General features: G+C 43.9%; 1 protein-coding gene across 2 annotated transcripts in view; it reads right to left on the reverse strand.

The window, feature by feature from the left end:
* The window catches only part of HTT (huntingtin), a 2,178,328-nt gene that overhangs the window by 1,224,079 nt on the left and 926,585 nt on the right, over window positions 1–27,664 (reverse strand). For both annotated transcript variants that reach the window (XM_086964158.1, XM_086964157.1), the window contains one exon: window positions 6,827–6,957. In XM_086964158.1, the coding sequence (XP_086820284.1) occupies window positions 6,827–6,957 (131 nt within the window). The remainder of the gene's footprint in view (window positions 1–6,826; window positions 6,958–27,664) is intronic.

Raw genomic sequence — 27,664 nt, forward strand, 5'->3', positions numbered from 1 at the left:
AGGAATCCACAGGCAGATGTATCCATCAGAACAGATGCTATTTCAATGCTGTTGTTGAGACACTGGTTAAATAGCTCCCTTTTTAGACAAACAACTGGATTTTCTTTAGCATCAGCCACTAGTAGTCTTGACTGATACTGTGAAGGAATGGGGCTAAGTTGGTGGTGTGGTATGGAATTGGAATGGGGCTAAGTTGGTGGTGTGGTATGGAATTGCAGGTAGCACCTATAGGAGATTAAGAAATGCACCCACTGGGCCAAACAAATACCTTTAAACAGGGGAAGATATAACCTAGTGCTCCCTCCAACAGGATTTATGTGGTTTGGGGCTAATGTACAGAAGGTCATTGTTGTGAGGCTCGGAAACCCGTGATCTAGGCACCTAAGGTCTTTCCATGGCTATTTCTGGAGCATCCAAATATAGGAATATGTTATGGCGATCTATATTTCAAGAAAGGACTGCCGTGCCAGTTATCCCAGTCTTTGGGTAGTAACTACCATTTTCTCTGCTGTCAGTGTTCACTATCAGTGAAAGCCAAACCTCAAGGACTGGTTTTGTATTACCCCCATGGCTTTTGTGGTTTGTATCCTTTTTAATCTTTCTCAGCATGGAATCCACCTGTGAATTGAAGTGTTGTTCTCCATCAGAAAGCAGCCAATGAGGTCCTGCTAAAGTTCTAGCTAAAAAAGGCAGACATTCATAGCCAAGCGGCAGAGTAGGACACATGTAATTGTCTCTCATGAGGCTATATCTGCACGATCAAGTGTGCACCTGATGTCGGTGTTTGAAATTGTCTTTCCTTCCTGGGCAATTTCTTTTGTCCCTATTGAAGGTGCTTGATGCGTTCCTCTTTCTTCTCCTACTGGTCTCAAATATGGGAGCAGGCCAACAGAGCTGGTGATACGCCGTTATGTAGCAGCTTCCACTGCCACCTGCTGCATCAATTTTCTTGCTCTCATCTCCAAGTGTATGACAAGGATATCAGGTGGGACATACTCACAAAGGCAGAAGAATTCTTGCAGGTCTGCCTTTTATCTCTACCCTAGGCACACAGCATATTTTCACCGGGTCTTGGAAGTTTTCTGCTGAACAATTCAACATGCTTTTGTGCATGGCCAGGAAATTCACAGACAGCTTGGTATCTAAGAGGGTTTATTTATTTATTTATTTATTTATTTTGTGTACTTGTTAAGCGCAGCCTATCACCCAGAGGGCATCTTGGCGCTTTGAACTTCGACAAACACACAACTCACTGCTCAAACAATTTTCGGGAACAAATGCGTTTTCAGCGCTTTTCTAAATGGTAGGTAATCCTTATGGCTTCTCAGAGAGAGAGGAAGGGAGTTCCATAGTCTGGCCGCCGCCACACTAAATGAGCGGCCACCCATCCTGACTCGCTGGAACCTCGGGACCACCAACAAGCTGGCTGAGGATGAGCGGAGGGGCCGCGAAGCAGCGTACCAAGCAAACATGTCGCGAAGTGGTATTGGGCCCTGTTGGTGTACAGCCTTGAACACTAAGCACGCGGCCTTATACATCACTCGCAAATGCACTGGGAGCCAGTGCAGATCTCTTAAAGCCAGAGTGGAAGAGCTAGATCTAGCCCGCGAGAGAGCCAGCTTGGCCGCCATGTTCTGCACCCGTTGTAACTTCCCCACCAAGATTTTTGGGGCCTCCAGAAGCAGCGCGTTGCAGTAATCTAAGCGACTTAAAATAATACTGCGAACTACCTCTGGCCTGGCATGGGCGGGGAGAAGGGGCAGAACTTTACGCAACATGCGTAACAACATCATGCACGTAGAGATAGTTTTGTTTACGTGCAGGTCGAGCTGTAGGTTCGGGCCAAAAATAACCCCCAAGTTGCGGGCTGATTCCGCCGCCGCTACTGGTTCCGGGAAAGCAGTGGGCCAGAAGTTCTCTGGAAGAGCCCGCGGAATTCGGTCACTGGAGCAGTGGAGCACCTCCGTCTTAGAGCTGTTAAATTGGAGGGAGTTGGCTCGAAGCCAATCTGCTGTAGCTGCCATGCAGCGATGGAAAGTTTCCAGTGAGACCGCGTTATTACCTTCCAGAGAAAAGACCAGCTGGGTGTCATCGGCGTAGTTAAAAACCGAGACACCGAAGGATTTAATAAGCTGGACTAGGGGGCGAAGATACAGATTGAAAAGTATCGGGCTGATGGCCGAGCCCTGTGGAACCCCCTGTCCCACTTTCCGAGGCTCAGAGCGGAAAGGAGGAAGCGAGACCAGCTGTTGCCGGCTACCCAGATAAGAAGCCAACCAATCTCTTGCGCTACCTGTGACCCCGCACTCCTCCAGTCTTCTGATGAGGGTTTGATGGCAAACCGTATCGAACGCGGCCGACATGTCGAGCAGCACTAAAAAGGCTGCCCGTCCAGTGTCGACACGCGTCCGGAGGTTGTCCAGTACGGTAACCAGTGCTGACTCCGTCCCATGCCCGGGGCGGAAGCCAAACTGTGCCTCGTCAAACCAACCGATGTTTTCAAGAAAGCCAGAGAGCGAGCGGGTCACCCATTTTTCCATGATCTTAATAGGAAATGGGAGCAGAGAGATAGGCCTGTAGTTGGAGAGACAGGCAGGATCTAACGTTGGCTTCTTGAGCAGTGAAGAAATACTCTTCCTCTACATAAAGTTTAACTTTATGATGGTCTGTCACTTGTTGGGTGACCTTCTGCTATTCGCACAGTGTCGTCGGATGGGGTTGGTTTTAGGAGATATAGATCCAAGGATGGGTTATACGGAGAGTGTGTGTTATGAACGTACCAGGTTGTCCCCGTCATTCGTAGGCACAGGATCTTCAGAAGGTTTGATTATTCTTCAGGGGACTCCTCATTCCAATTTGCATGGATACATCTGAAATGGGGATTGGGAAGATGCAGGTAATGGTGATGGATGCTGGGGTGGGTCTTCTTCTTTAAAACTGGACGACCAGAGTTCCTCTAAAATTGTCTTCACAAAGGTAGCATGGTGTTTTTTGGCATAGGGCTTATATATGATGAAAGAGGATATTCAAGGATGTGACCAGAGGCAGGATTAATATAAATCCTACTTTGCCATACATCAAGTTGATCCCCCCTTAGTCTTCAGTACCAGTAGGATGGAAGTCAGTCAAGCTCTATGCAGCCTTTAAGGGTAGCTTAGAGGTGATCTTGGTTTGAGATGAGCTAAGCAGACTCCTGCGGAGGCTGAGTATCTTGGCATATAGACTCGGGCGTTTTCGGTGCCGAAGTTGCCTTTCAGAGACCAGATATATTAGGAACAGCGGGAGTGCTGTTGGGGCCTTTTTGTAGGCAGTTCAGGGCTTCAGTCATGGCTCTTTAGGTGCACTGGAGTCGAGGCTTTGAGGTTAAAGCACAAAGGAAGATCCCCTTGGGTTGGAGTATGTGAAACCCTACGTATAATTCTCATTCTGGATGTGGGTTTCCTGGAAGGCCTGGGGAGAACATTGTTCTCTGAAGTCGGAGAAGTAAGAAGACACGTTTTGCAGATTCCATTCCCCATGGATCCAATTACTATCAAAGGCACTCTTTTGCCATCTGGGTAAGTCCATGCAACTTCTTCATGGCCCTGTCCGGACAGTGACTCAGGAGATCCGCAGCACTGTATCCTTAAATGTGCCCACCTTTGATTCCTTCAATGATTTTTGCACCAAACAGCTTTACAAGTCAAATAGGCAAACTGGTCTTGGTCTCTTAGGAGACAAATGTTATGTTATGTTAATTTATTTCTTCTATAGCGCTCGGCTACCCCGAGGAGCATCCCGGCGCTTTGGCGAAGAATATCAGCAAGTGAAAACAACAACATAACAACTAAAATGCAGACAAAGAGAAGGAAAAGAACTATTTATTAAAAAGCCACGTTTTAAGGTCTTTCCTAAAAGCAAGAAGACTGGGAGCCTGTCTTAGGGAAAGTGGTAGTTCGTTCCAAGCCTTCGGAGCTAGGTAGCGGAACGACCAACCTCCCATTCTTGCACGCCTAATGGCCGGGACTGTCATCTTGGATAAGCAGGATGACCTCAAGGTCCTGCTAGGTACATATCGGGAAAGACGTTTCCTTATGTACTTGGGGCCAGTGCCATGTAAAGCTTTGAAAGCAAATGTCAGGCTTTTGAAAAGAATTCTCTTTGCGATCGGTAACCAGTGTAGGGTGTTCAGTAGGACAGTGGCACCTGCTCTTCTCGGGAGTCCATAGATAGCACGGGCTGCCGAGTTCTGGACTACTTGTAAGCGGGTCAAAAGATATTTTGGTAGACCCAAGAAAAGAACGTTTGCGTAGTCCAGTCGAGATCCGATCAAGGCCTGAACAGTTATCTTCCTATGCTGAAGAGACACTAAGGGAAGAAATTTTCTCAGCATCCGTAAAATGCCGAAGCATTTACCTGAAAGGCACGAAATATGCGGCCCAAAGGACAGTTCATTGTCCACAATCACTCCCAAGTTCTTAACCTTGAGAGACACATTGTCAGGGGGAAACATATCTTGTGGCCACCAAGATTTCCAGTCAGGTTCAAGGGCGCATCCAAAGAAGAGCAGTTCCGACTTATCGGAATTGCACTTTAAGCCATTGCACCTAAACCACTCAAAGACCGCACCAAGGCAATCCCTGAACTGTATGCCGTCGAATGACCCGCCCCTATCACAAGCGAATAGGAGCTGGGTGTCATCGGCGTAGGATACGGACTGGGCGCCAAAGGACTCCGCGACTACCGCCAGAGGGGCCATAAAGATGTTAAAAAGCATGGGGCTGAGAATGGAACCCTGAGGGACCCCCACCTCTAGCGGAGCCATATCAACGGAGAAAGGGGGCGCCCAGATCGTTTGCCGGCGGTCGGCCAGAAATTATTTAAGCCAGTTCCATACCGTTCCTCGAAGGCTGCACTCCCAGAGTCTTGCAAGGAGGCGATCGTGAGGAACGGTGTCGAAAGCCGCCGACAAATCAAGCATTACAAACATGGCTCTTCCCCCAGAGTCAAGTACTTCCCTGATGGCATCAGTGACCTCGAGTAGAGCCGACTCTGTGCTAAAATTAGCACGGAAACCGGATTGCGTTGCGTGCAGCAGGTCGTTTCCTTCGATGAAACTGGAAATCGTCCGATGCACGAATCTCTCGGCCACGTTCGCCAGAGCAGGGAGAAGGGAGATAGGCCTGTAGTTGGCATGGATAAGGGGGTCTAAGGTAGGTTTCTTGATCAGTGGTAGGATCATGGCGTGCTTCCATGCCTGCAGAACCACACCTGTAGACAGGGAGGAATTCAGAAGGGGGTTCAGCAAGGCATTTAAGGCGGGTGCCACCTTCCCCAGGTGTTTAGCCGGGCACGGATCAAGTGGAGAGCCAGATTTCAAACCTGACAGAAGCTTGAGAGAAGTATTAAGACACAGATGGGGAAAATCTGAAAGAAAAGGGCCTTGACCCTCCATAAGAGAAGAGGGGGATGAAGGACTCGAAACCAACTGTGGGCGGGAGTAGGAAAGAGAGGCTTGAATGGTTGTGATTTTACTAACAAAGAAAGTTGCAAGCTGTTTTATCCATAGTTCTGAATGAGTATGAGATGGGGTGCAAATGGCTGGAGAAGTAAATGTTACAGAAGGAACTTACTATTGCAGCTGGGAAAAATCTGAATACCATGTCATCCGTAACTTTACCCACACTAGTCATTCTCATATGATCTAGCCACAGGCTTTTTGATGTAATTCGGCTGTTGCACAGTATCTGCTGAAGTGGTCACCGGAAGCACGAAGATCTTGCCTGTGGTAGTTATCTGTCCTGTATGTTGATGTGGAAGTGCTTTAGTTTCTTAGCTTCTGTAAACCGTCTATACTGGAGCATTCGAATATACGTCCAAATCCAAAGGCCTCTAAAGTGGAGTCTATGTCTGGGTGCACTGCGGGTTCAAGGGAAGTATCAAGAGTCATCTCAAAACCTTTTCTTCTTCTTCAAACAAAAAAGAAACTTGCAGTATCTGCGCCCAACACTAGATAGCTAGAGCGTGCGCAGCAAGTGATCAACAGCATTACATGCGGCAAGTTTGAATTTACTTATAATAAAAAACATACAATTTTGCATATATCGTATCTTTATCAGGTTAACTCGTATATTGGCTGTTAGCTTTCTAAACCACATATGGACTCTGCTAAGGAAGTTAGCAGACAATGGTCTAAGAACAAACTTTTGAAGAGTTGAAATCTTGCAATCAACACTATTGGTAAGACTAACACAAGTACCATCACATTTTTCAAACTTCTACTCAGGCAGTTAAAACACCCCAGCTTACCAATACCGAACGCTCCTTTGACCTGAATTCAATTTATTATTGACTTCATGACTGAGCAGAAAACCAGCACAGTTGCATTTACAGTCTGCTATGCTATCTCTAAAAGACAGTCTACACCCATTCTTACAACAATCCCTTTATCTCTCAACTTTTTACAGATTTAAACTTTATATGCTTGAAGAAATGTGTTCCTAGGTATGTATTTGTAATATTGGTATATTACTTGTGTGTAAAAACAGAGTGCATTATTTGAATTCGCTCTGGCACATGTTCATAATTTATTTTCCCACTAAACCCAAGGCGAATGACAAACAAAAAAAGGTCAAAATTTGACTATCATTATGTGCTAAAAAGATTCCCTATCCTTTATTAACCTCTTGTACTATATCGAAAACTCAGCCTCTCTATAAAAAACGCATTAACCATTCAACTAACCATTATCACTCAAGGTAACACTGAATTCGAACCCCACAATGCTAGCATAAAACACAATGCCAGTCACCACAGTTAATTTAGTGAAATTTCTCTATCAGAGTACCTTATAGTTGGCATAAGTTGCTTTCAACACATCATAGAGTTTCAGATATGAAGGGAGATGGTAGAAATTGCCTACAGAGGAGGACGATTTGCTTGTTGTTGGAGGTGCTGACGTATCGGTTTGCCTTGCAGCTTGTAAAAAAACAAAAGTGATTGTGAACTACATTAAAAATGATCTCTTCTGGATGAAATACAGTGCAAAATATAGTAAATAATGATGAATTACTGTTAATCTAACATGGCTATCAAAGAATGGATTGGAAATTAGAATGATGATTTCCGACACCTATACCCGGATTATAATTTATAAATTACCTTGGTCAACAGTAGAAAGTTACATTTTGTTAGATAATAACAATGTGTTCTTAGATAAAAACCCAGTTTTCATATCAGTAAATTACTTCCAACTGCTGTAGTTTCTAAATTGTAAAAAGCGACTTAAGCAGTTACATCAAATAATTGTTTTGTTTTGGCTTATTTGTTAAGAGCACAAATTTCAAAGCATTCTGGTTCAGTAGGACCATCACACACATGCTATTAGGAGAGTCAAGACTACAAAGCATGAAACCAGACGTTAACTGTTTTAGAAAAACAAGCAATTGCAAACCTAATACGTCTCGCCTTTGGGACATACTGCTTTGCCTAGGCCTTTTGGAGATGCTGTACAGCATTGGCAAGATGCTCTGCAGCATGGCCAAAAGTATAAAATAAACAAATAAACAAAATAACTAAATAAAAAGGCTCAATGATGCTACACGCCATTTTCTAGGCACACGCATGCATGATGATATGTGTGCAAACGTGTCATTAAGCAAGTGCACCTACAAAATGACACGCCTGCGCCAATGCACTTTTTGTTTCACCAGTCCAAGAAGTTTCTGTAAATAAATAAAAATTAAAAAATATTAGTGTGAAAGCGTTTTATATCAGAGGAGCTGGCATCAATTTGTCACCTGATTTCCTCCCTCCTACTTCCCCCCTCCCCCCAAATTTAAAAAGTAAAAGATGGTGGGAAGGGGGGAAAACAACGGGGCAGTTGATAGAGGCGTGCAATATCAGCCCACGAGGGAGAGTAGCACAGTAGCGAGAAAAAAGCGCATAAGCCAAAAATCAACAGGGATGGTAGGGGAAGAAGCACACAAGAGAGAGCTTGAAACACGAGGGAGACAGAAACATGAAAAAGACAGAAACAGGGAGCTCGGAGGTGGGTATTGGGCCGGTGAAAAAGAAAACTGGTAGAGAGCTGGAAAACACATGTACCCTCAAGGAGTGCTTAAGCAAAAAGTACAAAGTAGTTCCCTGCAGGTGAGCAGTGGAAAGATAGAAGTCACTAAATCCAAAAGATGGCAAAGGGGCTAGATTCCAAGAGAGGAATAAACACAAAATGGAAAAGCTTGGACAAGGGATGCCATCGAATAATAATCATGCAAATGAGAGTGATAATAAAGGTTAACCAATGGTAATTAATGGTTGGGCAGTAAGCTCTTGTAAATTCTTGAAAAAAAAAAAGACAGCTCTGAGGTATACATAAAAAAATAAAATTGTTCAATAAACCATGAAATTAGAAATGTATTCATACAACCAAGTTTTTGCGTAAAAAAGATAAGAAACGTTATTCTCATAAATACTGAAATTAAGTGCTCCACTGAAAATGTCAAGACTCTAATGTTGCTCTAGATGATAGCGAACCACATCCAGCTAACCCCATTAGTAGGTAAACCTTTACAGAGCAGATACCCTGGCTTGCAACCAGGACATGTGAAAGCATAAAAACATATAGCTCTCTCCCTTATGTGGATTCCTATTTACTAATGATTATCCGTCATATTTCTATAATTAAAAAAGTATTTTTTGTTTTGTTTTATATAGGGCGAACTAGACTCGAGGCATCGGGTATCAGAGAGCTTTACATGAGCACTAGTTTTGTTACAGATGAACACATACATTTTTGTTAGACACGGGGGGATTAAGTGATTTGTCCAGAATCCCAGGATGTGTAGCGTCGTTGCCGAGACTCTAAACCAGTTCCCCAGGTCAGAGGTCGACTGCTCTAGCCGTAAGGCTACTTCCTATCCCCTAATCATGATGTTCTATTCAAAACCCTCCCTTTATCTTCCTATTGTTTCTACTTTACAATCACTTTTCCCCTGAAGAAGTGCTAAAATAATCTGAACTTGTTTACTGGATTTCTAATTTTTTGATTGGAACTCTATTTCAACTTTTATGACAATAGGGATTCTAATTTTTTTAACACATCCTGGTTGTATAAATAAAGCTCTATTTTCATAGTGTGTGCCTAACACTATTTTTGACCTCATAATGCTTTTTAAAAAAAAAGCATACCTGGAGCAGTTTAAGGGGAATGGTTGGTGCGCACCAAGATCCTTTCCCGTACAGAATTAAGCCAATTTTTCAGCCTGGCCCCTCAATAGGTCTTTTGCAACCAGACAGCTTGCACTATGTGGTAGAGTCAACCTAATAAACAAAGTCGTCCGGGCATTAAGATGAACCAGTAAGGTTTTCTATAGTCTAGCTGAGGAAATAAGGAATGAGATGGAATCTACAACTTAAATTTTGACACAAGAAATGAAGGAGAGGAAGATCAAACTGCTTTATGGACAAATAATTAAGATTTAAACTGGACTATCCCACACAAAAGGAAACAGTGCAGTTGTAGCTGTGCTATACCAGGTTAGAAAAATAGACCTGAATTTAATAAATAAAACAAGACCAAAACAACGAAAATCCAATGAGTAGAACCGGTAGTATGATTTTTTAAAGCATAAACTGTAAAATAGTACCTAAAAGCAGAAAGCTCAAAACAAGGCTATCTGGGCATGCTGGACCATGTCAAAGTCAAACATCCAGGCCGACTGCAATGGAGCGCAGGTCGAATACAGTCCCAGATCAGTCCAGCTGAAGTTTTGCATTCTCAAGTTTCGTACCAAGAGTCATGTTTGCATTAAAGAGGGTCATAGGGAGCATAGGAGAGTGTTGTAGGTGGGGATTGGCACGGCATGAAGAGCATGCCGGACATCCCCCAACTAGGCTGGTTTTCACAGTGGCAGTCCTCCGTGGGTGAACAATGTTTGCTGCGCGAAGACACAGGCTGGTAGCGGCTTGTGCAGAATTTTGGTGCAAGTAGCGTGGTTCCAGTGAAAACGGACCTGCTCACAGTCACAGTCGCAAAGCTTGCTTTCAAGAGCTTGTAAGCCAAACTAAGGGTCCAGGACCTGAAAGGCACCACTTAGGGATCAGGACCTCGCTGCGGTGGGTCCAGGAGCTGGTGGGGGAACCGTTTATGTCCCTGAGGCTCAAATCAGGAGGCCAGAAGACTAGCCCTTGGAGTCACCCTGGGGTCCTGGGTTCCAGATTAAGTTGACGGTCCAGGTCTTAGTCCCCAGGTAATAGGAAAGCAGAACAGCACAGCCGGGCACTAGTTAATTAAGAGCAACAGTACAGCACAGTAGTAGTCCTTGTAGCAGCACAGCAGTCCTTCTTCCTGGCAGAGAATCCACAGGTCTAAAAGTGTACTGAAGAGTTGGCGTCTGAGGCCCTACTTTTATACAGAGTGGTATCTTTGAAGTGGGAAGAAGCTTCTAGAGGCATGCCTTTGAAGTGCACAGATGAACTTCTTCCCTGCCTTGGCTCCAGACTAAATACAGGGGGAATGCAGCCCTTTGCATGGAGACAGGAACAGCCTATTCAAGTGTAAGTGGGGATGTGCCCAGTTCCTTACTCCGATCCTGCCAGTGATGGCCCATCCAGTCACACCTAAGCTCCCATTGTGTGTGGCTGTCTAGGAGGAATACACAAAGTCCAAATGTCACCCACACCTTCTCATGTGGCCTAGAGACAGGCTGCAGGCACCAAATGGCTAAGCCAAGAAAATGCCAACATTTCTAATAGTTTTAATTCTTAGGGTTCACATCAGTTTCGGGGGCCTGGTAGGACGTACTAAACTTGTATCAAATAAAAATTACCTGGCCTTCAATTCTCATTACTGCTTATTTATTTAGCAGATTTCAAATACAATACATACAGTTATTGTACCTCACTTTAACATTTGTGTATATTACAATTTCCTTTCGGCAACAGTTATACATTTTAAGTGCATTCAGGGATACTCATCTCATTCTTCAGAACAATTTGTGCAAACAATAATGAAAAAAACATTAGAAACATGTCAATACGGTAAAGCATATCATTGCATAGATTCTTTTGTAGATTCAACAATAATTACACCAGTCAATATTATAAAACGTCTGCCTGCCTGTGCGAGGGTTATTCACCCTTCATTCTTTTGTAAAGTACACAAACAGACTCGCTACGGGGAATTAGATATTCTTTAGATTCTCTCTAGGGGTGTGTTTTTATGTTATTGCACCCTCACAAGAGTTCCACTTAATACGGTTTCCTCGTAGGCGAAAAAGGAAAAAGGCCGACACGTTTCCAATCCCTTCTTGAAGTCAGGGATTTTCATCAGGGCTGAACCACGGTGTAATCTGATATTCATTAACTTTACTCACTCTTGTGATGCACAATCTTTTTGTTGCTCGCGTTAACTGAATATTTTCATCTGTGTTTCATTGCATATTTCCGATGTATTTCTCTTGTTCGTTTTAAATAAAGGCTTGCACTCCTCCTTGAAAGTGCCTTCTTTTTTTACTCTTTCAATTTCACGTTCTCAGAGCGTTCAGTTCCATTGCAGATGAGCGTTAAACCAATGTTTCATTTTGCGGGGCTTCTTATCGACCGTCCATCATCAACCATGCAGCTGGGCAAACGAGCATGCAATTTCTAATAGTGGCATTTTTAAAATTGCTAATTATAATCCGACAAAGATAAGTTAGGTTTTTAAATTACGATTCCAGAGACACCAAACTCCAATGAAACTCCAATTTTATCCTATGGGAGAAATAGGTCTTGCAGTAGTGAAAAACGAATATAAACATTTTTCACTACCAGGACATGTAAAACTTAAAAGTGCATGTCCACCTTTCCAAATTCACTGCACCTTGCTGTCCAGAGCCTACCTTAGGGGTAACTTATATGTATTAAAAAAGAAGGTTTGGGTGTGGCAAAAGGTTTACTTTGCCAGGTCAAAATGGCAGTTGAAACTGCACACACAGGTTCTGCAATGGCAGGCCAGATATATGTTTTAAGAGCTACTTCTGTGGGTGGCACAACTAATGCTGCAGGCCCACTAGTAGCATTTAATATTTAGGCCTGGGCACATATAGTGGTATTTTACAAGGAATTTGCAAGTAAAATTAAATATGCCAATTTGGTATAAGACAATCTAACATGTTTTAAGCAAAGATCACAAGTACTTTAGCAATGGTAAAATACATACAGTCCTAAGGCTAACAAAAACAAATCGAGGCAAAAAGTTAGGGGATGAACCTACAGAAAGGGCCAACTCCTATAAATATTCACTGGAAAAAAACAAAGGTTACAGGCAGGTTATAGTCAGACTCATAATTCACTTGTACAAAACCATAGGAAATTCAGCAGTTATAGATAACGGAGCTAACTATAACTTACTCCCCTGCAATGCACCGACTGTGACCTCACATATAACATCACTCATGGCATGGTCACCGACATCACTGAGGACATCTCAAATGACATCACTGATTATATCACTGATGACATCATCCACTGAGTTTTCTAAAAGCTTGTGTTAAACATATATATCAAGGTACTACAAAAGTCAAAATAGTATATTGTCTGTACTACAAATGAGTGATATGTTTTCTAACACATATTATGTGAGTGGCTGTGTTACTGTGTGTGTGGGTGTCTGAGTTTTAACATGGGTTTGTGAGTGGGTGTGTGAGTGGATGTGTGAGTGGGTGTGTGAGTGGGTGTATACGTGGTTGTGTGAGAGGATGTATAAGTAGGTGTGTGAGTAGCTGTGTGGGTGAGAGAGTGACTGTATTGGTGAGTGGGTGTGTCAGTTGCTGTATGGGTGATTGAGTGACTGTGTGAGTGGGTGTGTAAGTGATTGTAGGGGTGAGTGAGTGGGTGTCTGAATGGCTGTATGAGTGAGTGAGTGGTTGTTTGGTTAAGTGAGCTGGTGTGCGAGTAGCTGTATTGTAGAGTAAGTATTTGGGTGAATGGATGCATGGGTGAGTGTCCGGATGTGTAAGTGCTTGTATGGATGTGTGAATGGTTATGTTAGTGATTGTGTGAGTGAGGGCTTGTATAGGTGAGTGAGTGGGTAGGTGTGAGTGGCTGTATAGGTGAAGAAGTGGGTATGCGAGTAGTTCAGTTCAGACAAAAGTTTATTTGGACCAATTAGTCTTAATAAAATCTAGCTTTAAAAACATACATATACAATTTATTAGTTGTTCCACCTTTCTATTTAAAATGCCATGTGTCAAATATCTATGAAAAAAAACCTCAATTGAATGAACTTCCCAATGGCACATGTATCCAAATTATTCATTTTGGTTAAAAGAACTACCGCTTGTGACCGATTTTTGAAACTGTACTTTTTAAAAATTGGGCAAAAAAACTATTCCTTTATATCCAAGACCTTGCGGCAGTCCAATAAAATGTGTAATATGTTGCATGTGGTGCCCAGGTTACCAATGCACTTCCCTTTGGGATCAATCATAGCTCTTTTCGCCAAGTCATTAGCATAACAGGGATTATTATAAATTCTTAACCTTAATAGTTTGCTTCTAATCCAATGGCAAGGGAGTACATCAATATATGGGAAATTCTGTTCATTTTGCCATGCATTAGCCATGAAGCATGCACATTTTTTCTTCATGAGATATTGTTGATCGAGTTCGCGAGAGATTTCTCTCCCTTGAGCCCCGAGTTCCCTCTTATCTATCTCGATTTGTAAATTATGTGGGCACAACTTGATCCTCATAACTCTACAAGCTTTAGTTATGGTTTCTCTTGTCCCCTTTGCCCACTTCAGCTCACTCTGCAAAATCTCATTTCTACACCACTGTGATATTTTGTGCTCTTACCCACCCCCTTTTGTACCGCTTTTGGCCGCCATAAGTGTGGCAGGGTATGCTCAGACGTGAGTCCCTTGCTCACTTTGCCACTGGATTCAAGCAAGCCGGGCTGAAGACGGCTGGAATGCCAGAAACCGGTCCTCGGAAGCTTGTTTCCAGTCCACGGAAGACATGGCTCGGCAGTTCGGGCTGGACTGTTCCCATGAGGCACAGGGTCAGACTGATTTGCATATAGCCATGTCTGAAATGGGGTGGCAGAGTGGGCTAAAGAACGGTGATGGATTAAACCCAGATCTTTTGACTGGGTGTGAGTGTTTGATTGATTCAGATGCTCCGTCCATCACCACCCCCTTTTGTACCGCTTACCCACAGCCCAGGCATTGCCAGAATCTTAATAGCGCCATACATGCCATTATAACCCATGAAATCATTACGGTTTCCAGTCTTACTGCCTGAACCATTGAAATTGTGGGCAATAATTATAGATTTTTCAAATATTTCCCCTCTTCGACGTCCCACCTATTTATACCACTCAAATATAGCAATTCTGCACCATATTGAAACTGTGGTGATTTCATGGCTGCGTAAGCTTTTAAAACCAATCTGTCAGACATATCTCCATAGTCTGTTATTCTTTTTCAATCCACTGACTGAAGCAAGAGACCTTACTCTTAGTGCATCTATCTAAGTGAGTATGACACTTCAAAATGTTCTCAAACCACATCCCAGAGCATTTGTATTCATTTACCTTTTCCAGTTTCGTGGGAACCAAGACCCAACTAAACCTTATTGTTCTTTTACCAAAGCTCAGTACCTTAGTCTTTTCCATATTTACTAACAGTATTTTTTTGTGCAATATTCATTAAACGCATTTAACTTTCTAAGTAGGCCTATCTACTATTAAGAGATAGACTTCATACAGTAAACATGCAATATGTTTCCCATTTAGCTTAGGGCTAACCCCTAACAACACCCAATACGGAGTATGTGAGTAGCTGAATAGGTGAGTGAGTGGTTGTGTGAGTGTATGAGTGAGTGAGTGAATAGGTGGGTACTTGAGTGGCTCTATGAAGGAGTGAGTAGTTGTGTAATTACTTGTATGGGTCTGTAAATGGCTGTATGAGGGTGTGAGTGGTTCTGTTGATGATGTCATCAGTGATGTAATTTGAGCTCTCATTAGTGATGTCCCTAACCATGTCATAAGTGATGTCATTTGTGAGGTCATAAGCAGTGCATTGTGCCAGCGTAAGTTATAGTTAGCTCTGGTAACAATAACTGCTAAATTTCTAAGGTTTTCCTAAATTTCATTTCCTAACTTAAACGCCCCTGTAACCTTGAGTTTTTTAAAGTGAATTTCTATGGTTTTTAAACTACTAGGCACGTTTGCGGAGTGGTGGAGAAAGGGGGCGGGCCTCCGACCACCTCTCAGCAATCCAGCTGGAAGTAACATGAGGAGTTCTTGGCCCCCAAAGACCCTCAGCATCTAAGGAGACTTCATCCCCAACCAGCAGTGCACCAGGAGGCGTGTTTGTAGAGTGATGGGCAAAGAGAGTGGGCACCAACGTCCTCTCAGCAATCCAGCTGTGTGGCACTTACTGGACGGAACAAGAGGGGTTCTTGGCTCCCTAGGACCCTCACCATCCAAGGGAACTTCATTTCCCAACCAGTAGTGTGCCAGGAGGCGTGTTTATAAAGTGGTTGACAAAGGGCCTCTAAAGACCTCTCCGAAATCCCGCTGTGTGGGATTCACTGGAGGTTGTTGGCCCCCAAACACCCTCACCAGCCAAGGTGACTTCATCCAGACATGTTGTGCACCAGGAGGCCCCTTTAGAGAGTGGTTAAGAAAGGGGGCAGGGCCTCCAGCAACTTCCCTCGGGCTGGCCGATTTCGGCACTGGGGACCCTGTCCCCCGGTGCCAGGCTATTTCAAATGGAGGAGGGGGCTGCACAGCTCCAATCCAAGGGTCGAATTCGCCCCGGGGACCTCATATCCTGGCTATTTTTCAGTGCTTTCAGACAGAGAGCTGCTGAACATGCAGCTCCCTGTGTCTGAAAGCAATCAATTCTGCTCCGCTTCCGGCAAGCAAGAGCATTTCTGAGCTCTCGCTTGCTGAAAGCAGTGCATTTGCTGTGAATTGGCGGGAGCGGTAAAGCTCCTGCTAAGCCACAGCAAAAAGCTCTGTCCTGGCCGTAGGCACCCTGGGACATAGCAGGAGCTGGTCCTGGGAGGTGGCGGTCCCCAAGGCGATCTATGGCTACTTGTGAGGGGGGGGGGCTGCGCCTTCGTTCTTGTATTACAGACTGCCCCGGGGAGGTGGCGGCCCCAAGGGCAGGGAATGGGCTATTCCCATTTTAAAAAAAATCAATTCGGCCCAGGGGAGTTGTGGGGGGTTTGTGTTCCTCGACTAGGGTCCATGAGGCCCCCCCATTACTACATTAAACCGAACTAGATTTCTTTCATATTAGTCTGGGAAAGGTAGCGGTCCCTGGGGCTGCAGGGGAGGCCATAAGAGCCTCCCTCACATTCATTTGATTACAGTTAAAACAGTTAGTTAAAACATTGTGAGTGTATATAAGCTGAAAGAAAATGTGTACCTTCTAGAGACTATAGTAGATGGGAAAAGAGAAATTGGTATACTGAAAGTTTGGTAATTTTACTAGGCAAGTATGAATGAAATGTGTTTAGAACTAGATTTGGGTGTTTGCTTACAGTATGTAATTTAATAGTATGCAATTTGCACACGCTCACACATTCAGGCAGGCACTTGCATATCCGGTTACACTTTCACAAAACCACTTATGTACCCATCACTCATCTAGCCAGACAGTGACTTAACACTCAGTCACACAACCATAAAACAATTCACATGTTGATTTACTCACCTATACGTCCAAATTGGAGTACTAGTTCGCACTTACAGCCTGGAAGGACATGCACAGAATGCAATCTGCACCTCAAGAATAGTTTCAGGAGGACTACTTACGACTCTTAAAAAAGGAGAACCATGATTGTAGTTGACCTCAAAATGAAGGCTCCAAAATGCAACGGGTTTCAGAAGGAGGGAGAGGAATGGGGAAATGAGTGGGTAAAGTCGCGAGCGGAGAGAGTGGGTCCACCAGAGACAAACGTCTCTTTGGATATGGTGCAGGAAGTACTATCTCCTTCCAAATCCAGTTCTCTGAGTACCTCAAGGACAGGCAAGGCCAGCTGGATGCAGAGGAGAGAAAAGGTCATGCTGGCTGAGTGTTGGAGTTAAGCTCCAAGGGTGTGAGCACCACTACTTTGCCCAGTGCACAAGAAAGACTTCATAGATTCAGAGACCTGGTGCCTGACTTTAAGGAGTGGTTTCAAATAGACAGTATAATTTTGGCACAATACGTAGCTGTAGTGGTACAGAGGATATCTTAGGCAGATTTTAGCAATGCCCTTGAAGTCATATTCGTGGTGATGGGATGGACAACATGCTGGCTCTATAGAGGGTGGAAGAGGTTGAGGATTCCCACTATAAAAGAGGTCCTTGTCAGTAAGTATGAATTAACTCCAGAAGACTCCAGGATGAAAGTCAGTGTTAGTCAGAAAATGTGTGACTTCTACTGGAAGGATTTTGTGGGGTAGTTTTGAAATGTTTGTTAAAAGCACAGTTGTTTTTTAAGAACGTGATTCTAATAGTTTTATACTTTTTTCCAAAGACGACTCCGAAGAAGCAACTTGAGAAACCATTTCTTTAGACATGTATTGGAGTTCTTTTAGCTTGTTTCATCTTATAGAGTTAAATGGCATCCCCATAATTGCTGTAAATGGATACTGTAATGCTGATGTATTTCTTCTGATTTGCTTCTATGCAGGTTTTCAAACTTTCCACTTGTAGGCAGCAGTTCTTTCATCATGCAACTTCCATGTTAGAGAGCATGGCCATCTTTATAGTACACGTGCTAAGATATAACGTAGCTTTCTTCAGAGTATTTACATCCACTAGTTCCTGCCATATTTTGTTCTTTTCGTGGGCATACCATTCACTAGAATAACAAGTGCTTCTTCCAAATCTGTCTCTACACCCAAAATTTCTATATAGTGTTTCACATCTAAAGGAAAATACATAACTGTACCTTTAAGCCCTTTCAAAAGCTGAGTGGATGATACTTTTGATGTTAGAGCTTGCTTCTCTCAGAAAGCAATGTATGTGATCCCATGGCTATTCTGCACAACTCAGGGTCAGAAACCAAGCTAGCATTCCTACATTTCACAATATATACCCAAGCTCAACATGGTGAAAGACCAGTACTCATTTGTCCCAATATTTGCGGAGGTAAAGTAAATAGACAGCAAGACTGCAAATATATAGGTTGGGTCCTACTGTATTGATTTAATCCTGGCAAATAATACTGATACTATTACACTCCCATTTATACACAAAAGCATATCTACACCTCCCTTGCACCTCTTTTTTTCTTGTACATTTCTAGGAATCTTCTCTTCTTTTCCTATGGTGCTACTTTCGGTTGTAAAAGTTAACGTGTTAGTGTGTTTCTGTATTTGTAAATAGTTTACTAAGTTATGCAAGGTTTGTTATTTGTTTGGTTTATATTGTATTGTAATATGTTAAAAGAAATATACTTGCAGAGTTCTGAATATATTTATTATTAAGTTAATGTAAGGGTCACAAACACACCCATACAGATACTCATGCATGTACTCACACGCCTATACAGTCTTTCACACAGGTACAGTTGTAGGAAAAATGGAGCCACATAAGACAATTTTACAGCAGCAATCGTGGCATTTCGCACAGTGAGTAATCATCTCACTGAAATATTCACAGGCTTCTAGCATTCTGATGACAGCAGCTGATGAACATTCTACCAAGGGTACTCTAGTGGTGGAAAATTCTGCAGTATCTAGTTTCTCATGCATCATTCAGCTGTACAACCTTTCATGAACTGCTTTTAAGTACTTCCAATAGGAACTTCTCCCAAACATCACTTTCTTTTGTTGTGTTGTTGTAGAGATATACATGCATGTGTTTGAAGTGATTGTGTAGAAAACTATATTTGTAAACAGTTAAGAATGGTTAAGAACAGTTAAATAAGTTGAGTTGTGTTTATTTGTTTGTAGTGAGTGCAATCCACAGTGTTTCTTAACTGCAATGAGATTGTGTGCAGATTTGTAATTTCTTTTTTTTTTACAATCCTTTTTTGGGTTTAAACCTGTTTTATTGTTTTTACATTATATTAAAGAATGAAAATCTCATTACATACATTGCTAATACAGTGTATCCAGTTAACAGTGTTGTGCACGATGATATCAATAAACGGGAAGTTATTCACAGCACAATGATGTAACATTTAGTAGCCTCATATTAGTACAGGTGACAAGTGTTATCCAGTAAGTACTGGCAATTAACACTTATATTACATGCTTGCAATAATAGATCCAAACAGTATTTTCTTCAAAGAGGCATAAGTCAAACATGAGCTTATGATACAACTAACTAAAGCACACCAGTCTTATCAACAAATACTGTCACTACATTATTCAGTGCTTCATATACTGTTACATAGAGGGGTTTAGGCTTCCATGTCTTCAACTACCGCTGTGATGTTGTGTTGATTCAGGGTGGGTGACAGCTAATAGTGGTGTCCTAAGGAGTTCTGCTGTGTTGGGAAATGCGTTAGGATCCCCCTCCCCGCCCTGTCACCTCTCCCAGGATGGATGCTTTGAGGTATGGAGCCAGCAGGTAGGTCAGTGTGTAAAGAGGTCATTAAAGCATCCCAATACGTACCAATAGGGTACTATGGAGCCCCAAGTTGTCCACTCTATGTAGAGCTGTGCTTTCCGCCTGAGCAAAGTTGGTGAATGAAGTCAGGCAGTAATATGAGGAGAGTCGGGTGATTTCCATCTGCGAGTGATTTGTCTTAATGGCGAACAGTAGTCCAAAAAATATTGGAATCTAGATGTGACTTTGTATTTCTTTCCCTTCAATATAATTCTACAATGCATACCCTCCTGTTTAAACACAAGTGTTCTGTCAGTGCAGTGCCTCAAGTGGTTTACCAATTGCCGCCAGTAGATTTGTAATCAGGGGCAGGCCCAAAGCATGTGAAGAAGGTTGGCAATCATCAGCCGGGAGGACAGGCAGCGTCTGCATGCTGGAAATACCTATTTATTTTAGAAGGAGTAAGATAGGCCCTATGTACAACATATAGTTGAACCATCCGGAATTTAGATTTTCGGGGGACATTGATGAAGCTCTCCAACACGGCATTCCATTCCTTATCCATACATGACTGGCCCAGATCTACCTCCCACCTGATGAGCAGTGACATAAGAGGTAATGCTGTATGCGATCTTAGTGAGCCAGCCAGCTAGGCTACCAGGTGTTTGCCTCGGTCTAGGACATATAGGTACTGTATTGTAAGGTGAATAGGTGGTTCGTGAGTTAAGTCACCCCAGCTTTGACCTAGCGCCCCCACAAGTGAAGTATGCAGCAAAAACGTTCCAGAAGGGAGGGGCCCTCCTCCACTAGAGTGTCATATGATGAAAATTAACCATCCCTGTACAGGTCGCCCACCATCTGAATTTCAGCGGCATCCATTTTCCCCCAGTGTTCAATGAAGTGTGCTTGAAAAGTATATTGTTTACGCCCTTGAACTTTATTCTGCCCCGCAGGTGTCATTTATGCTACCGCTGTAGCCAACGCCGCTTCACTCCCGGATTCTGCCCTGCACTTTGCTGCCACGTTACCGCAGAGCGCCACCAGACAGGACTACTGATCCCAGGGGGCAGTGTGGTCTTGCGGGAGGAGTCTGCTGCAGGTTCGCTCTAAGCCGGCGCATAAATCAATCATCGGAAGGGCTCCGGCGGCGCGGGACGCCTTGGAACTTTATTCTGCCTCGCAGGTGTCATTTATGCTACCGCTGTAGCCAATGCCGCTTCACTCACGGATTCTGCCCCATACTTTGCTGCCACGTTACTGTAGATCGCCACCGGACAGGACTACTAGTCCCAAGGGGCAGTGCAGTCTTGTGGGAGGAGTCTGCTGCAGGTTCGCACCAAGCCGGCGCATGAATAATCGTAAGGGCCCCCGCGGTACGGAACGTGCCCAGCCGCGCCCGTCAGAGCCAGGAGGAGGCAGGGCTGGGCCACCCCTCTTCAGTGGACTCTTGTGTAACAGGATTTATGGTTAGCTCTCTGCATTTGCATATTTACACTATTATCCATTCATAGAATTGTAATATTGCTGTGTTTTTGTATTAATTTCTAAAAGCTAGTATGTCTAAGTCTAATCGTAAGGAAGTTGGTGGCTCAGGGGTCGTGGCCACCCTGGATGCTTTTCTCACAGGGGCAGAGGCTGATCTCATACATGAGTTTGAGCTCACCGAAAGGAGACTCTCTTTAGTTCCCATAGAGCCTCGATTGGAGCCTCTTCATCTAGTCTCCCACTTGCTGTCGACCAAGTTGTTGATGGTATGCCCTTGGCGTCTGCTCAGCTGCATTCATCTCATACAAGCGATCCTCTTTTAAGTGCAAGTAATATATCCCCTGATCCTTCTCCCCCTCCTAAGATTCTCACACGACACCAGAGATCCGAGCAGAAAAAGGTGGGGGAGGCTCAATCAAAGAAACAAAAGGTGCGTGGCCAGCCCCAAAACACATCACAGGTCAGTAAGGTGGACAAATTAAGAGGGAAATGCCTAGTTAGCGAAGGGGGTTCGAAAGCTGCTTCATCATTAGGCAATCCTGCCCCGTAGGAGACAGGGATAAAGACGCGATTAACACCAAACAGATGTTTAGGGAGTCCGAAGAGTCCATCCTAGCAAAACTGGGTGAAAAAATTGTAGCCATGCTAGATCCCCTACTATCTAAGCTGACGGAAATAGACACGAGGCTGTCCAAAATTGAGCAACACCTGTCTCCCCCAGTGTCTACGCAGAGAGAGGACAAGAATGGTGCTCCCACTGAATTTAGACCAGCATCAGTGTATAGCATAACTAAACCTTCCTCTAAGACAGGTACTAGTAACAGTATTATAGTACCAGTCTCTAACGCCAACACAAGTAGTTTACACACTACCCTTACTAATGCTGCCCATAGTAGGGAATGTCAGGGGCACCGTGACCTAGGAATGCCACTGAGTGGAAATGTGGACCCTAGTAAAGTTCTTAACTTGCCGCGAGAAGCCACACCATATAGTATCATTCTCTCTAATGTGCCAGCTCCTTCCACAGGTGGTGTTGAACACTGGGCGTCACTAAAGAACAAAGCGCTCCACCTGTTGAATACTAGCGTTTAACAACTATAGGAATCGGAGGAGCAGCTCTTTCTCTTCTTACCTCCTTCTTGTCCGATAGAACCCAATCTGGGCAATTTTAAATCAGCACCATTCACACTGCCTTGTGGGGTCCCGCAGGGCTCTTTGCTGAGCCCCACACTCTTTAACATTTATGTTGGGGGCAAGATGGCGGCCGCTACTGTGGCCGTTGAAGTGCTGTAAGCTGTGTTCGGCGTGACTCCTTGCTAATTCCCCCTGGCAGACTTTCCCTTTACCTCTGTGCCCACGGAACGCCGGCTTGCGGTGGATGTCGACGCTGTCTTTCGGGCTTGTCAAGCAGGAGTTCTTTTTTTGCTGAGGGAGAGCATTGGCTCCTGTGTCGGCTCTGGACTCTGGTCGGCTCGGGTCAACTGCCCGGTGGAGCGGCTGAGCAGCCTGAGGGAGAGGCGGCTCCTGGAACGAGTGGGGAGTGGCCGACCATTAGCCTCTGACCGCACTGCAGCTGTGCACAAACGGTCGGTTCTTGGACGGAGAGCAGCAGAAAGCCGCTGGTGAGGGGTGGGGTGAGATAAGGCGCTGCGGCCAGGACACCATCGCTGCAAAAGAATAATTTCGACAAAGAAAATGACATTACATTGAAACGGTGAGCTCTCTGAGGGGGAAAAAACAATTGCAGCTACACTCTTTTTTTTTTTTACAGGTGTTTACTGCTTGCTACCTGTACGGTGCTCTATTGCGCACTCTAAAGTAAAAACGACCAATTTCTGGAAGTCTTCGGGAAAGAGAAACTGATATCTATATTCAGAATTATAATGGCACCGAAAGGGAGAGGTGGCACAAGGAACCGGGGGGCTGCAGCTGCATCAGCCCCTGTGGGTGTTTCAATAGAAGGGGGTGCGGAAGCAAATACGGCCAGTAATATAGTGCAACCCGGTGTTATGGATGGATCTTTAGAGACAGTATGTAATGCTGTGCATTCTACGGGTGTGAGTAGTACACAACAAGATGTAGCAGCAACTTTCTCTACTCCCAGTTCCCTGCAGCCCAAAAAAAAAGCTACAACTCAGCTAAGCCAAGGTTCATAAGAGGGGGCAGTGCGACAGCGAGTCGTCCCAGCAATTTTTAATAAAAAGGGCAGCAAGATTAAGGCCGGCGGGCCAAATTTGGACATCCATAGTGATCAAGCAAAGGCTGGAGTTCAGCATGATCCGCAGAAAACTCCGCTACCTGATAACAATTTGTTTACAGTATCTCATCCTGAACCGGGAGAGGAAACTGATCTACTCAGCAGTGATGAAGAGCATATGCTAAGGGAGTCACATGGTGAGGTAAATATCACTAGTATAGGGGCGGACAATATAATAATAACTACTGACACCATCCCGGGTGAAGAGAGAGGCAATGGTTCGGAATACGCAGGCTCAGATGGAAAATTCTACTCAATGTCAGATCTGACCACTCCATCAGACAATGAAACCGAAGAAAATGATGGAGATAGCCTAAGTAATCTTGGTGATTGGGGGACAATTCCGGGCGAGGAAGATCATGGTAGTTATGAACATGGTACACTTTGTGAGACCGTTAGGAAAGTGGCAGTAGCTGCAGGGAACTTAGACCAGAATCAAGGTGCCACAAATGCCCAGCTCAATCTGGATGAGGAGGAGAATACTGAAGATGCAGTCACTTTAGGGTTGATACATAAAAGCGTTATGGCTCATCGAAATGAGACTAGAGCTGAAGGACTGCGGACACAAGGAGCGGTAAAAAAACTTCAGAACACTGTAAGGCGCCTAGTGAAAACGTGCACCGATGTGACCACCCGAGTGACGGTGGTGGAGCAGCGAGTCTCCTCAACTGAAGACAGCCTTGGAAAACAACAATCGGCTATTGAGACATTGCAAAAGTCAAAATCGGATACAGATTGGAAACTCACAGATCTTGAGAATCGCGCCAGACGAAATAACTTAGGTGTTTTGGGCATTCCGGAAAGGTAAAGAGGGGTCGGACCCTCGTACCTTTATCATTCAGGTGTTCAGGGAGGCCTTTCCGGAATTAAAATCTTGGAATTGGGACATTGAAATTATTCGCGCACATAGGTTTCCTTTCGTGAATCGGCGGCGCGATAATGGTCAGAAAACATATCCAAGAGCTATTTTGATCTGTTTGAATAATTTTCTCTTAAGAGAGGCATTGTATGATCTCGCACGCCCAGAGAAAAGGAGAAACGGGGGTAGGTGTGAGTTTTTTGTCCGCCCTGACTTTTGTCCAACAACAGTAACGAGAGATGGAAAATGCGGAAATTAATTGCGCAGTTTCAGGAAAAAGGTGCCCAATGTTTTCTACTCAATCCAGCCAAACTGAAGATCATATCTAAAGGACAAACCCAATATTTCACTTCTGGACTGGAGGCTCAGCAATATATGAATCAGATGGATAAACAGACAAAAATGTAACTTTTGTGGAGAGTGTCTGAGCTGAACTATAAGTCAATTCGGTGAATTAGGGGGGTCAGGGGCGGAGGGATTATAGGGGAGGTAAATTTGCTTTGCGTTTGGAATATAGGCCCTGTAAATTTGATGGCTTATTTTCCCCCATTTAACTTTTTTTTTTTTTTCTTCTTCTCTCGATGAGATAGCATTGAAAACCTAGTGTAGGATTATTGGGGCTTTGGGGGCAGGGACTCGAGAAATATTAATACTATAAACATGATGTAATGTTTGATTTGGTTGTAGGGTAAAAAAAAAAGGAAAAAAAAGGGGGGGGCCTTTTCCCAATGATTATTTATGGATGGGAGAAGTACAATATGCATGATGTAACGTTCCATATACTGGCTCTTGAGTTAGAGCTTATGGGGGACATCACAAAGAAGTTATAAATAGCCTGAAGCAAGGCCGGCAACTCAGGGCGTGGAGCGATTGAGTCTATGGGGGGGGAGAAGGGGAGTCACGTTTTGCAGTGAGGCACTTCTACATCACAGAGGACATGGTCCTTAAGCCTCGTGAAGGGTGGTGGCAATTGGGGTCTGGGAGGGTGGGAATGAGGGGGGTGTGGGGCAGTGGGGTGGAAAAAGAAAAAAACAACACATGAGGCAAGGTTGGGAAGAAAACTATATTCTGTGATTGTCGGTGAGCACTTTGTGAAAATCAGTTGGATTAAAGGCACAAATGTTGAAGTGGTTAAATGGCAGATAGAGGTCTAAGGGGTCTAAGGGTGGGCACGCTGAATGTCAGGGGACTGAACTCAGTGGAGAAAAGACGGAGAGTAGCGCAGGAGATACACACTTTACAATGTGATATGTGCATACAGGAAACTCATGTGGTTTGGTCTAAGAGACAACTTTTAACAGAACTAGGGTTTAATTTAATTGTATGCACTAAATATTCAGGGGTGGCCAGAGGAGTGGCGATTCTTGGCAAAAATCATATAGGTACTACAGGGAGGATGCAATCTGATGGGCTAGGACGTTGGGCAATCGCAGAATGTGTTGTGGGTCACACTAAAGTTACTGTATGTGTGGTATATGGTGCAAATTTAGATGAAGAAGAAACTCTCAATTTCTTAAATGTAGAACTGGCAGCCTGGCCCACACCATTGATTATGTGTGGAGATATTAATATAAACTTAGCACCCAACACGTTAAATAATGAGAAAGTGAGATACACCGGCAGGAAGCCGAGAGTATTTAAAGCCTTACAGGCACTCATAGGAGCTCATGGATTGGTGGATGTGTGGTCGTTTTTAAGGGGTGGGTCACCTGGGTTCACTTTTTTTTCATTTCCACATCGGACATTGGTTCGATTAGATTATTTTTTTACTTCCGTATTGTTGCTAAACCAGGCTGCAATCCAAGTATATCCTAGAGTGACATCAGACCATGGGCCAGTTGTACTGACATTATCTAGTATCACCTCTAGTCAGCGTCCACGACAGTTCTCCTTTGATCGTAAATTATTGACCGAACAATTCTTTATTGAGCATATGAATGAGTGGATTGCATACTTTTTTAGCATCAATCGTGGGAGTAGCAATGAGGGATGTGTGTGGGACTGTTTCAAGGCTGCCTTTCGTGGGGAGACATGTAGTTTGGGCCTGTATAATCAAAAAAAGCAGGCAGCTGAAATAAAGATACTCTATCAGGAGCTGATTAGGGCTGAAGAGGCTCTCATGGTGGGGGGTACAGGCGGGGAGTAATATAGATGATGAGATCAATGAAGTAGCGCATTTGAAGGCAAGGGTAAATCTGAGGTAGTCCCAAGAAGCAGCCAAGAATTTTTTTGCTAAAAAACAAATCCACTATGAATATGGCGAGGCGAGTGGCAGATGTCTCGCCCAGAAAATAAGAGCAAAAGTGACAGCTCAGCGCATTGATGAGCTATTAGATCAGAATGGCGATTCAGTCAAGGACGAGTAGGGTATTCTGGAGTTATTTAGACAGTTTTACGAGATGCTATATCAGAGTGACGAGTATAATAGTGATAATGCGGCATTTTTGATTAGTCAACACTGTTTGAAAAATCTCTCGGTAGAGGATAGGGAAATGTTGGAGGCGCCCATTACTTAGGAAGAACTAGAAGTGGCAGTAAACGGATTGGCCCTTGGAAAGGCCGCTGGCCCAGATAAATTACCACTGGAAGTATATACAACGTTTTTCACGCTTTTAAAAAAAGGACCTTTTGGCAACAATGCTAGCAGCACAGAAAGGCTCATCTCCCAAATCATGGCAAGAAGAAAGCATAGTTGTATTTCACAAAAAAGGCAAACCAGTGAATTTACCAGGATCATATCGCCCTATATCGCTTTTAAATGTAGACGGAAAAATATACTCGAAGATTTTAGCTAATAGATTGTCCAAGGTCATCTCGGGTCTTGTATCCAAAACACAGCATGGGTTCATCCCTCAACGCAGCACCATCAATCATGTTAACCGAGTGATATCTTTAATTGATTACGCAGCGGTAACTAGGGAACCATTTTGTTTAATTTTATTAAGACGCGGAGAAGGCCTTTGACCGCGTTGCATGGTTTTTTCTATGGGACATTTTGAAGGGTCGAGGATTTGGTCCGGAGTTCATTAAATCAGTGCAGGTTTTATATCACCAACCGGTGGCCAGGATTAGTACTATGGGTTGGGAATCATCGGCAGTACAAATATGCAGGGGGACCAGACAAGGCTGCCCCTGCTCCCCCTTATTATTTTCTTTATATATTGAGCCTTTTTTAAGAATGCTAGATACCAATACGTATATAACCCCGCTAAGGGTGCATATATATCAGGTAAAGGTGTTGGCATATGCTGATGACGTGGCAGTGGTCACGTCCAAACCCAGAACGGCAATGCAGGCTACTGAGCAGTTGGCGTTAGAATTTGGTAAATCGTCAGGATAACAAGTTAAATTCGGCTAAAACCCAGCTATTAACTATAAATATACCAAGCTATACTGATTCAAGGCTATGCCAAGAAGTGGTATATCTGGGAGTTACGTTGCGCGCATGCACATCTTCTTTAGTTAAAGTGAATTGGGATCAACTCCTGGTTGGTGTACGGAAAAAATTAGACCAGGCAGAATGTCTATATCTCTCAATAGTG

This window comes from Lissotriton vulgaris, chromosome 3_2, assembly GCF_964263255.1.
Source record: "Lissotriton vulgaris chromosome 3_2, aLisVul1.2, whole genome shotgun sequence".
NCBI classification, from domain to species: Eukaryota; Metazoa; Chordata; class Amphibia; order Caudata; family Salamandridae; genus Lissotriton; species Lissotriton vulgaris.